Source organism: Tachypleus tridentatus, chromosome 12, assembly GCF_004210375.1.
Source record: "Tachypleus tridentatus isolate NWPU-2018 chromosome 12, ASM421037v1, whole genome shotgun sequence".
In the NCBI taxonomy this organism is placed as follows: Eukaryota; Metazoa; Arthropoda; class Merostomata; order Xiphosura; family Limulidae; genus Tachypleus; species Tachypleus tridentatus.
In genome coordinates this window covers 120,525,378-120,539,214 of record NC_134836.1, presented here as the reverse complement: position 1 = coordinate 120,539,214, position 13,837 = coordinate 120,525,378, and the positions used below count along the sequence as shown (strand labels likewise).

The 13,837-nt window shown below is 37.3% G+C and overlaps 1 protein-coding gene across 3 annotated transcripts in view; it reads right to left on the bottom strand.

Moving 5' to 3' along the window:
* LOC143234521 (growth factor receptor-bound protein 10-like) overlaps window positions 1-12,385 on the bottom strand; it is a 77,691-nt gene extending 65,306 nt beyond the window's left edge. The window contains exon 1 of one of the 3 annotated variants that reach the window (XM_076471932.1): window positions 12,083-12,385. In XM_076471932.1, the coding sequence (XP_076328047.1) occupies window positions 12,083-12,183 (101 nt within the window). In that variant the 5' untranslated portion in view covers window positions 12,184-12,385. Of the gene's footprint in view, window positions 1-4,594; window positions 4,725-4,834; window positions 5,070-12,082 lie in introns of those variants that run through there. The other 2 variants (XM_076471934.1, XM_076471940.1) reach the window with 2 other exon arrangements.
* Window positions 12,386-13,837: the final 1,452 nt, after the last annotated feature.

Here is a 13,837-nt window from a genome sequence, read left to right as displayed (position 1 = left end):
GATGTTACATCGTAAGCAGGATATTCTATACTAAATTGTTAGAAACGAATCACACTATCATTCAGATTTCAAAATCTTAAACATGTTATTGTTGAGTGGTTCTCAGCATGAACTGAAATGTTCAACGATTACTTTTCGTTATATTAACTTAAACTGTAGGAGTCAACTCGAAACTTCTAACGTCACAAGTCCACAATTTTAACGCAAGAAGTGGACTAGTTTGGTTTAGTTTGAATTCACGTAAAGCTACACGAGGGCTATCTGCTCTGATCGTCTCTAATTTAGCAGTGTAAGACTAGAGTGACGGCAGCTAGCATCCCAACTCACCGCCAACTCTTGAGCTACTCTTTTACCAACGAATAATGTGATTGACCGTCACATATAACGTCCCCACGGCTGAAAGAGCGAGCATATTTGGTGTGACAGGAATTCGAACCCAGTAGTAGACTAACAATGAGTAGAATTAGAAGGAAAAACTGAAATTGCAGCGTGTTGTACACACGTGTGAAGGCACTGGAAATTTTTAATTTTGACCTAATAATAATGAAAGGCTGGAAATGACCTGACCTCTCTGTGTAGTAATGTAAAACCATCTATTGTTTGTTTATTGTAAATACAAATTTTCGAAATGAAAATGACCTGACCTCTCTGTGTAGAGATGTAAAACCATCTATTGTTTGTTTATTGTAAATACAAATTTTCGAAATGAAAATGACCTGACCTCTCTGTGTAGAGATGTAAAACCATCTATTCTTTGTTTATTGTAAACACAAATTTTCGAAATGAAAATGACCTGACCTCTCTGTGTAGAGATGTAAAACCATCTATTCTTTGTTTATTGCAAACACAAATCTTCTCAATGGAAATGACCTGACCTCTCTGTGTAGAGATGTAAAACCATCTATTGTTTGTTTGTTGTAAACACAAATCTTCTCAATGAAAATGACCTGACCTCTCTGTGTAGAGATGTAAAACCATCTGTTGTTTGTTTATTGTAAACACAAATTTTCGAAATGGAAATGACCTGACCTCTCTGTGTAGAGATGTAAAACCATCTATTGTTTGTTTATTGTAAACACAAATCTTCTCAATGGAAATGACCTGACCTCTCTGTGTAGAGATGTAAAACCATCTATTGTTTGTTTATTGTAAACACAAATTTTCGAAATGGAAATGACCTGACCTCTCTGTGTAGAGATGTAAAACCATCTATTGTTTGTTTATTGTAAACACAAATCATCGCAATGGAAATGACCTGACCTCTCTGTGTAGAGATGTAAAACCATCTATTGTTTGTTTATTGTAAACACAAATCTTCGCAATGGAAATGACCTGACCTCTCTGTGTAGAGATGTAAAACCATCTATTGTTTGTTTATTGTAAACACAAATCTTCGCAATGGAAATGACCTGACCTCTCTGTGTAGAGATGTAAAACCATCTATTGTTTGTTTATTGTAAACACAAATCTTCGCAATGGAAATGACCTGACCTCTCTGTGTAGAGATGTAAAACCATCTACTGTTTGTTTATTGTAAACACAAATCTTCGCAATGGACTGTCGGTACTTTGCCCAATGTAGAAGTATCGAAACCCGATTTTTAGCGTTATAAATCCTCAGACTTGTCACGGGGGGCGCGACTAATGTCTTTTATTTGTGGAACTGTTTATTTGTTTGTTTTCTGAATTTCACGCAAAACTACACGAGGGCTATTTGCTAAAAGGAAGGCAGCTGGACATCATAACCCACTGCCAACTCTTGGGCTACTCTTTCACCAACGAATAGTGGGATTAACCATAACATATAACGCCCCCACGGCTAAAATGTTTGGTGTGACGGGACGTCGAACCCTGCGACCATCGGATTGCGAGTCAACACCCTAACTACCTGGCCGAACTGGACCGTTCTGTCTAGCCCTTCTGTTTTCTTTACTTAACGTTCCCGTGAATGAAGTCGAACATGCTGGCATTACTTTGTGTTCGTTTTAAGAGTGGCTGCATGAATAAGCGACGCCAAATACGTCAACTCTCATGTTCTAAGAGAAGTTGTTGAGAACGGAAGCACACCTAATGAACAATGTGGGCCAGCCGTGTAAGTGTTTGATTATACAGCACATGTATTTTTTTGATAGCTACATTTAACTTTCGAATTAGTAAAATTCTATACAGTCCTTCACTTAAGTAGTAAACTGCAAACGTACTAAAAACTGCGTGGTTACAAGGTTCCTAACAACACGAATCAACAACAAAAATTTAAAAAATGAGAACAACAATTCCATATGTAGTGCTCGCCCTAATTCCCTCTCGGATTCTCTAAGTATTATTGATTAAAAATGACTTCGTTCAGTGTTTGTGCTCAGTTATTTAAATCAATTATCGTGAAAAACATAAACTTACTCGTTGTAATGCAATATGTGGAACCAGCCTGTATTTTAACAAGGTAGTATTTTTTTTGTTTTTTGAATTTCGCGCAAAGCTACAAGAGGGCTATCTGTGCTAGCCGTCCCTAATATAGCAGTGTAAGACTAGAGGGAAGGAAGATAGTCATCACCACCCACCGCCAATTCTTGGGCTACTCTTTTACCAACGAATAGTGGGATTGACCGTCACATTATAACCCATCCACGGCTGAAAGGGCGAGCATGTTTGGTGCGACGGGGATTCGACCCCGTAACCCTTACATTACGAGTTGAACGCCTTAACCTACCTGGCCATGCCGTGCCAACAAGATTGTGATTAAAAATTGAAATATTTTAATTTCAAGCTGTACTGTTTATTTTAATCCATAACACAGAATCGGTGTAAAGAAACGTATTACAAGAACTTGTATTAATAGTTAAAAATGATTTTACTTTCTTTTTCTCTAGATTGTTATCTATTAAGGATAACATTTTTTTTTTCACGACGTTCCTGGCTGTTGTCCAGTAGTGATAACATCGTTTTTTCATTATGTTCTTCTCTGTTGTCCACTGGTAGTGATAGTGGTTTTTTTCTCCGATGTTTTTTACTGTTGTCCACTGGTAGTGACATCTGCATATTCTTCTTGAACTAACATTTAACTATAATGTGTTCGATACCTCCCGGCGCTTGACTCATAATCCCCGTCACATCAAACATGCTCGCCCCTTTCAGCCTTGGGTCGCTATTATGTGACAGTCAATCCCACTATTCGGTGGTGAAATAGTAACCCACCAGTTGACTGTGGGTGGTGATGACTATCTGCTTTCTCTCTAGTCTTTCAATGCGAAATAAGGGACGGCTAACGCAGATAGCCCTCGTGTAGCTTTGCACGAAGTTCAAAAACGATCAAACGAACAAACAAACAATGCTTCCCAAAATACAGACGGTAGCTGTGGGCCTCTTTGTTTTTCCAGTTTATCAAAACAACAATAACTGTACTTAATGTTGTTTTTAAGTGTTCTGATAAGAAAGAAGATGACTCATGGAAATAATTAATTCACAATATATACCATAACAGCGATTTCTAAAATTAGCAAATACTAATTTCAACGATTGCAAAGTCTCTGGATTAACATCATGTTATAATTACAATCGAAATGTTAATCGAATGACGACTCCCGACTTTGGATTGAAACGTTGTAAACATTAATATTAAGATTTGATTACTCTAAACGTTGCTGTTATTATATTTTTGTGAATTAATTACTTAGTAGGTTATTAGCTAATCATTAATCTCTGCCATACATTCAAGCATTAATTTGGCTAATTATAAATTTATTTATGTGGAAGATTAGGCAGAGTAGCCACGAGAGATATGTTTCGACTTCCATCCTGGGAAGGCCTCAGTTTTGAAGCCAAAACTTCATATCTCTTTCTTTCCCTAAGCAGTTGCAGTCCTAAAAAAGTTCTTAAGCCTAAAATGTTCTCATGTACGTAATTTATTCGTTTTTAAAATTTCTTTCTTTTTTAAATAAAACTTTCTGAAAGGAATTCAATCTCTGGTTTTCGTGCTTTGTCAATATCAAAACAAATTTTTACCAGCAAAAAACTAATTATATTAACAAATTTAACATCTGTCATAAAAACCCGTATCATTTAACGTGTTAATACATTTCCACGGAATCTTCAAAATATTATGCCGGCCACTGGCTCTTAGATTCTATATAAATGTACATGTGGTGACTGCAAGGCCTGGCTATATTTTTATCTGCGCATTTCTCTATAATAAACATTTAATGTGTGGAAAACAATGTGTTTTTGTTTGTTTTTTTCATAAAAATACATTTTCCTGGCAGAATATTTGCCCAGTATATTATTTCAAAAACACTATGAAGTTAATACTGGTTAAGGAGGAACACATGTCAAAACAAGTATGTTGAAACGACCCCTAGTTCCAAACACAGCTATTTGAGATTGCATTGCTCATAGATCTGATTTACGCAACTTCGCTAATTAGCGTACCAGTGCGTCTAACAAGGAAAGTGTATTTATTTGGAACTTTGTGGCTGTGTGTCATAACTTTCAATTCAGTTGAAATTATATGTGTAACATCAACAATTATATATTATAATACTAATAAATTAACACAAGAAATACTGTAAAACTAAAATAAAGAACGTTATCAAACTTCCTACCTTAACAAGAACACAGCATAAGTTGAAAGGCGGGTTACAACAGTTTTGACAACTACGTAATCTATAGTTTTACTTTCTTGCTACACTAGAGCTATTTGTATATAGATGCTACAGATGTCGCTCTATCTTTATATCTGCTGTTCTCGCCAATCGATAACCAATATTTTGAGAAAATGAATTCCTATTAGTTTTACCTAAATATTACTTTTATCATAAATATAATACAAATGTTTTTATTACCTGCATGATGCACACTAGTCCTAATTAAAATATCTGTTCCACACTAAGAACTTAAAATGTCCCACGTTCCTTTTCACAACTAACTGAAACAACGCACAGCGGCCTTAGGTGTTTACCGCGCCGTGCTAGCGCCGTCAAACGAACTGACGTCATAAAAGGATGAGCATTTCGTCACAACTGTCGGTGACTCCAGAAAAAATCGTTAAATTAAGCTTGGAGAAGATTAATGCAGAACTAAACATTTCTTGTTATACTCGAGTTACTTCATCAGTTTACTTTGTCTAATTCTCAGGTGATTATTGTTCGATTTATACAGCAAGATAATAGAGAATTATTTAATAGCGTAACAAGTTACCTACCGACAACTTGTCGAACTTCTCACACAAAAAAACACCAACCTCAACCGGTTAGTTGGTTGTATCTCCCACACAAAAAGTATTCCAACCTCAACCGGTTAGTTGGTTGTATCTCCCACACAAAAAGTATTCCAACCTCAACCGGTTAGTTGGTTGTATCTCCCAAACAAAAAGTATTCCAACCTCAACCGGTTAGTTGGTTGTATCTCCCAAACAAAACATATTCCAACCTCAACCGGTTAGTTGGTTGTATCTCCCACACAAAAAGTATTCCAACCTCAACTAGTTAGTTGGTTGTATCTCCCAAACAAAACATATTCCAACCTCAACCGGTTAGTTGGTTGTATCTCCCACACAAAAAGTATTCCAACCTCAACCGGTTAGTTGGTTGTATCTCCCACACAAAAAGTATTCCAACCTCAACCGGTTAGTTGGTTGTATCTCCCACACAAAAAGTATTCCAACCTCAACCGGTTAGTTGGTTGTATCTCCCACACAAAACATATTCCAACCTCAACCGGTTAGTTGGTTGTATCTCCCACACAAAAAGTATTCCAACCTCAACCGGTTAGTTGGTTGTATCTCCCACACAAAAAGTATTCCAACCTCAACCGGTTGGTTGGTTGTATCTCCCACACAAAAAGTATTCCAACCTCAACTAGTTAGTTGGTTGTATCTCCCACACAAAAAGTATTCCAACCTCAACCGGTTAGTTGGTTGTATCTCCCACACAAAAAGTATTCCAACCTCAACCGGTTGGTTGGTTGTATCTCCCACACAAAAAGTATTCCAACCTCAACTAGTTAGTTGGTTGTATCTCCCACACAAAAAAATATTCCAACCTCAACCGGTTAGTTGGTTGTATCTCCCACACAAAAAGTATTCCAACCTCAACTAGTTAGTTGGTTGTATCTCCCAAACAAAAAGTATTCCAACCTCAACCGGTTAGTTGGTTGTATCTCCCACACAAAAAGTATTCCAACCTCAACCGGTTAGTTGGTTGTATCTCCCACACAAAAAGTATTCCAACCTCAACCGGTTAGTTGGTTGTATCTCCCACACAAAAAGTATTCCAACCTCAACCGGTTAGTTGGTTGTATCTCCCACACAAAAAAATATTCCAGCCTCAACTGGTTAGTTGGTTGTATCTCCCACACAAAAAGTATTCCAACCTCAACTAGTTAGTTGGTTGTATCTCCCAAACAAAAAGTATTCCAACCTCAACCGGTTAGTTGGTTGTATCTCCCACACAAAAGTATTCCAACCTCAACCGGTTAGTTGGTTGTATCTCCCACACAAAAAGTATTCCAACCTCAACCGGTTAGTTGGTTGTATCTCCCACACAAAACATATTCCAACCTCAACCGGTTAGTTGGTTGTATCTCCCACACAAAAAGTATTCCAACCTCAACCGGTTAGTTGGTTGTATCTCCCACACAAAAAGTATTCCAACCTCAACTAGTTAGTTGGTTGTATCTCCCACACAAAAAGTATTCCAACCTCAACCGGTTAGTTGGTTGTATCTCCCACACAAAACATATTCCAACCTCAACCGGTTAGTTGGTTGTATCTCCCACACAAAAAGTATTCCAACCTCAACTAGTTAGTTGGTTGTATCTCCCACACAAAAAGTATTCCAACCTCAACCGGTTAGTTGGTTGTATCTCCCAAACAAAAAGTATTCCAACCTCAACCGGTTAGTTGGTTGTATCTCCCACACAAAAAGTATTCCAACCTCAACTAGTTAGTTGGTTGTATCTCCCACACAAAAAGTATTCCAACCTCAACCGGTTAGTTGGTTGTATCTCCCACACAAAAAATATTCCAACCTCAACTAGTTAGTTGGTTGTATCTCCCACACAAAAAATATTCCAACCTCAACCGGTTAGTTGGTTGTATCTCCCACACAAAAAATATTCCAACCTCAATTGGTTAGTTTACTGTTTTCCTTGCCTTGTTCAACTGTATGGTAGACACAGACAGTAAAGTTTTAGTCTGTATTTTGCGCAAAACTACTCGAGGACTATCTGCACTAGCCGTTCCTAATTTCCCAGTGACAGGCTAAAAAGGAAGGCAGCTAGTTAACATCACCCGCTGCCAAATCTCGGGCTATTCCTACACCAACAAATAGTTGGATTGACCGCACATAATAGTGCCTCAAGGCTGAAAGGGGCGAACATGTTTGGTGTGGTGGGAATTACGAGTCGAGCGCCGGGAGGTATCGAACACATTGTATCGTCCCACGGCTGAAAGAGCGAGCTTATTCTGTAACGAGGATTCGAACCTTCGCTAACCGTAGACTGACGCCCACTTGACTTTTAAATTTTTCCTTCGTCGAGCTTGTTCATGCGTCAAAGAATAAACCCGAGTGGACTTACCACTGGACTGCCAGACTTTAGCCAGTTAATTTGGTTCAGTTATATTTCGTTCTTAGCCTCGTAATTATCGTGAAGATATTAAATTTTTACTTCGTGACGAAACGACACGAGTCAACTACGTTAGCTTGTTCATGAACAATACACTTACAGTCAAAGAATAAACGATTGTTATTAATTAACACAAGTGTTATCAACTCTCTTCTTGAGAGGCAGGGCGTGTTCGGTCTGTAAATCCGAGTGGACATTTCTGTTCGTGATTATTGCCTCACCGTGCAGCCGTGGGTGCTCTGTAACAGTCAGATCTCGCCCCTCTACCAGACAACAATAATTCTAAAATTAGCGCCCGGTACCGTGGAATAGATGACTGCTTTCCTTCCCTCTGGTCATTGTTCAAAAGTGGGGACGCTGATGCACATCCCCTCGAGCAGCTTTGAGCAAGATTTAACAAACAAACAAACCATCGAAGGAAACGTTGAAAGGTCACGCAGATGTATTCAGACCAATAAACTTGTCACGACAGAGCGTGAGAAAATAGCGTGGAAGTGGCCAAGTACGTATGTAAGTTCTCAGAGTATTTGTGGAGAAAGTAATATCTGAGAGAAAGCAGAAAGATAAAGTGTTTCTCGTTAGGTTCGAGAACTGAATCTGAATAAAACGTTAACCAAAGTTCGAAGAAATGGTAGTAACTGAGAACTGGAGGATTTACTGGAAAGCTCGCGAGCCGAGGCAGTGTTACAAGATCGATGGAATACTGACTTCCACGATGAAAATTTGTGAATAATGAAAAACATGGTGATATATTGTTATCGAATAACAGATAACTTCTGTTTATGTCTCTCGTGTTGTAAACGGTTTAGTTTTATTTGTATAGAATCATTTGTGCTCAATCATTGAGATGAACGCGAATCTATTAGATTTTTAACATGAAGAACCGTTGAACCTATTTCAAGGACATCGTCGAAGCTGGTTTAAAAGCAAGGTCAGAGACAGTTCAATCACATCAACAGGAAATCTTTTATCTATTAAATGTAAATATCCCAATCCTCCATCAACAGATAAGTAAAATTATCCTTGCCATATTTAGATCTTAGAGTCTAGACATTAACAGTTAACGTATACTCTGGACAAGGGAAGTTCTAGCTAACAATAAAGACTTAATAGCGCGTATGAAAGATATGGCCCTTTTCAATAAGTCCACCCTTACCAAGTACGAGGCTATATCAAAGTAAAGGTTTGGTATGACGGAGATTCGAACCTGCGACCCTCAGATTACAAGTTGAGTGCCTTAACCACCTACCATGCCTGTTATGTTTTTAACTTTTAGCTTGAAGGTAATTTCTTATGTTTACATGCATCATTTTACATTTGTTATTAGACACAAACTTACAAAATAAACTGTCTGTGTTTTGTCCTCTGTAGGTATCGAAAGCCTTAAGACTCAGTGCTGAGCCACCGGATGGGGAGGACATTTCAAAATAATTCGGTCTTAGAGTACCTTCTGTTTATCAAACGTACATATAAAAAGATAAAATACGTGGTGGCGCAAAATTATCTATTCTGTTTTAAAATTTAATGATTAGCTAACTAATAAAATATAATCATGCACTTTCTAACATCTTGTAGTTGGAGTTAAACAGTTTTATTGGCATGTCAGTAGACTTTTACGTGTGCACCATCAGTGGTTAGTCAGCTTGTCTAGCAGATATTCGATTTTAGTCCACCTTCGCTGCAATTATCCACAGTTACAATGGTGATAGCGTCCGTTAGCTTGATATTTAGCTCCGTGACGTTTGCTATAGGTGTGTATTACACGATATCCTTAACATACCCCCATACTTCTTTCATGTATTGGCATCTGTAATTATGCTGCCTCACAATAATTGACTTGGTCTATAAAACGGAAACAACACATTTAGCGTGTTTTTTTTTTTTTGGGGGGTAACATTTTAACGGGAAACTCTACTCAGCGGAGTAAAAAAAACATAACGATAAAAACTGCTTGGTTGTATTTCCTTAGTTCTTTAATTATTAAATCTTAAAATAAGAAAGATAATTTTAGATCAACCTTAGACTGTAAACTGACAGGCTCAATTTATGTAAAAAAAAAAAAAACAATTTGTCAGTAGTGATGTACGGGTTGTTGTTTGTTATTAAACACAAAGCTACATCAAGGGCTACCTGTTCTTTATTTATCACAGATATTAAAGCCCGATATATAGCAGTATAAGTTCGCAGACTTACCACTCTGTCACTGGGGGCAGATGCAGTCGTATAATTTCAATTTAAAATAGTCCAGTGTATTATAAAAACGTATATTTCGAAGTAATTAAGGACATTCTACATTTTCTTTCATAGTATATAAATTAAATAACGAATGTTTATGTGCATGTGAATAAGTTATATTTATTATTTATTCTTTCTTTGGTGCCAATTTTATTAACGTCATTTATTAAATTATTATATATATATATGTGTGTGTGTACATAATGTTTATTTTTAATTAATTTATTTTAATATTATTATTTTACTTCAAAAACCGTTTTGCATTATTAGTTTAGAATATGAATTTAGGATAAACGTAAATATCTTAAGGCTGGTTGAATCTTGTGAGACATTATTGGGATTACGGTTGAAAGCTTCACTAACCATAATGTTACTTCATTGACGAATCAATACATTCTAGGTTTTGGAGGTACATTTTATAATCTCACATTATAGTTTGTACACTGGGATCTTTTCAAATAGAGCAGCATTTTTGTTTATTTTATCTTTGTTTCAGCTTATTTTTAAGTTACAACAAACTAATATACATAATTAATACATATATGTAATCAACCCCTGGTGAGGGACCAGCATGGCCGGGTGGTTAAAGCACCCGACTCGTAATCCGAGGGTCGTGGGTTCGAATCCCTATCACACCAAACATGCTCGCCCTTTTAGCCGTGGGGGCGTTATAATATTACGGTCAATCCCACTATTCGTTGGTAAAAGAGTAGCACAAGAGTTGGCGGTGGGTGGTGATGATTAGCTGCTTTCCTTCTAGTATTACGCTGCTAAATTAGGGACTGCCAAATGTACGAAAATAGTACATGGACATTGCCCTGAAAAGGGTCAGAGTAAACTCGGACTTATCTGACCCTAAAATAGTAGCTATACCTACTCATAGTGCATGACCATGAAGGCGAAGGAAGAGGGAAGAGGTCAAAGCGTACCTGACCTTCTAGGGTACATAAGGTCACCCAAATTTCGAGAGAGAGAAAACCACGGAGAGCTAATGACAAGTTTACGAAGCTACAACTGGTCTTCAGAATTAATCTAGAGTGGACAGCCCATTGCAAAGCTTTGCGTTGAAACAAAGAAACATGCTAATCAAAGTATACATTTGTTTGATTTTACTTACTGATTAGGTATTATTTTATTTGAACATTACAGCTTTCACAGGAAGATCTCTTTTTAGGACAGATACAACGTTTCGATCACTGGTTCGAGTATTATCAAGTACTCATGTTTCATTCATCGTTACTGTTACAACTATAACTTATAGAAAATGAAGGAGAAATGAACGTGTTTATTGTTCATGATGTTTTTAAATTCCTCTGAGCTGTGGTTCTGAAATTCAAACTAAGTTTAGTATAGGTCACGTGATAAATTTAAGACAATGTGTTACTTTCTGTGGTTTGATATATTTGTATATAAAACCATTAAACATTACAATTAATCTAGTCCACGCCACAACAGATGTTGCTCGTGTACTTTGATAATATAAACCTCTTTTGTTATCACTTTTCCCTATAGATCAAAGTACTATTTATACTACAAAAGTCATTCTAATATCAGTTTATTTACCATAAACGGCTAGGAACCAGTTGTTTGAAAACACTGATGATTCAGCGTCAGTTCGAGTGAATTATGTTATCGGGTGACGCCTGTGTAGACTTAGACCCACGTCACGTGCTAAGTGTTGTTTCTCTATTTATTGCAAGATAATTTATTTTCTAACGCGGTTTTTTTTTCATTCTGTGGCTTCCTCCTATGACGTTCCCCAGTGATACAACGATATGTCTGCGTATTCATATCACTAGAAACCGGGTTTCGATACTCGTGATAGGGAGAGCACAGATAGCCCATTGTGTAGCACTGTGCTTAATTACAAACAAACATTCTATTTTTTGATTATGCTAATTAGATTTAATTGATTTGTTGTTTCTTTTAGCCCAAAGCAGCACAAGGGGAATCGAACCTAGAATTTTATTGTCTCAAGTCCATAAATTTACCGCTGACCTTCCGGGAGGAATACTGTGACTGAACATTAGAGCTATTATATAGTCGCAGCAAATGTCGCGCGCGTAATGTAGGCTTACAAAATCCTAACACTAACCAGTAACATCACGCCTGTGTAGTACTGTCCATACGTTCAACTATTACCAACATCTATAACTAAACCTTTGTACTTTTAAACCGTTTATTTTCGAGGAACATAAGAAGGTGAGGGGTGCGATGCCCCCCCTACTAACCAGTTTCTCAGCATGAATCCAATTTTCTTTGCTCGACGTTGGATGCTGTTGCTCTTCGAACCATGAGTATGGAAACCCGGTTTCGAGCCTTGTAAGTTCATAGACACACCGCTGTGTTACCGGGGGAACTTCTGTACTGGCCTGGTAAGTTCATAGACACACCGTTATGTTACTGTGGGATCTTCTGTGCTAGCCTTGTAAGTTCAAAGACACTCCGCTGTGTTAACAGGGGATCTTCTGTGCTAACCTTGTAAGTTCATAGACATATCGCTGTGTTACCGGGGGATCTTCTGTGTTTGCCTTGTAAGTTCATAGACACACCGCTTCGTTACTGGATGGGATTTTCTGTGCTGCAAAATCTTTATGTACCTTTTTTAAAGAAACCTCTGGAAGAAAGTAATTAATTAATTTCTGCAACAGATGTTTCTCAGACAAACAGCGAAAATTCGTAGAAAAATTCGGCAAACGTTCAGCAAAACGTAACAAAATTCAAAACTTGATCATTTGAATGTAAATAAAGCCAAATAAAAAAATAAAAGAAACAAAACGTCTTCGAGGGACTGACCACAACCTAACAACGTCCATTTATATAGGGACTTCCCTCAGCCCCTGTTTATTCCACCAGGTGGGATTTATCACTAATTATTATTTGGTTTTGCAGGAACACTTCAACGAGCATCTGTTGAAATAATTTCGTATTCTAGTAGGTAAATAGTGGGGGTAGATGTAATTAATAATGTTCACCCCCTTTCTCTTTTGTTGCAATCAAAAAACCATCGACGAGCAGTAATTATATATTCAACAAGAACAATAAAAACAGAAATTAATAATTTATACCTTTGTTTGTTTGTTTGTTTTGGAATTTCGCACAAAGCTACGAGGGCATCGACGAGCAGTAATTATATATTCAACAAGAACAATAAAAACAGAAATTGCCGGGCCTAATTTATACCTAAACAACTTAAAAGGAATTTTCTTCAAGTTTTCACAGCCAAGAGTGCTTTGTTCCATGGGCGTCTGTAGGGGGCTTTGGACCCCCTGGAAAAAAATATAAGTTTCTTTATTCATTCAACATATGTGTACGAAATTCTTATTGAATTCACAATATCACATCACTTTGCACTTCTCTCCGAAAAATTTTGCCCCCCCCCCATAAAAATAGCTGCGGACGTCCATGTTTTGTCTTATGTAGTATAGGTCCGGCCAAGTGGTTAAATCATCTCCGTCACTCCAAACATTCTCGCCCTTTCAGCCCGTGGGAGCGTTATAAAGAGACGGTAAATCCCACTATTCGTTGGTAAAAGAGTAGCTCAAGAGTTAACGGTTAGTGGTGATGACAAGCTGCCTTTCCTCTAGTCTTACACTGCAAAATTATGGACGGCTAGCACAGATAGCCCTCGTGTAGCTTTGCGCGAAATTCCAAACAAACAAACAAGCCTCCTGTTGTACAACAATGAAACAATTTACAGTGAAACTTTAACACGTTATTACAATTTCCATCTGTTATCCAACAATGACAACAATTATTTCGTAACGAACTGAAGAATTCGACAATTTTTAAAGAAATGATTTTTAATTTTCCGTAAAATAACTAAACAAATGTTTATTGGCTCTAACTTTCTGAACATAAGTCATGTGATTTACTAAATAAATGGTTATTGGCTCTTGCTTTCTGAACATAAGTCATGTGATTTACTTAATCAAATAGCAACATTTAACAATTCAATAGCAGAAGAAAACGTTTGGTTTCCAGAC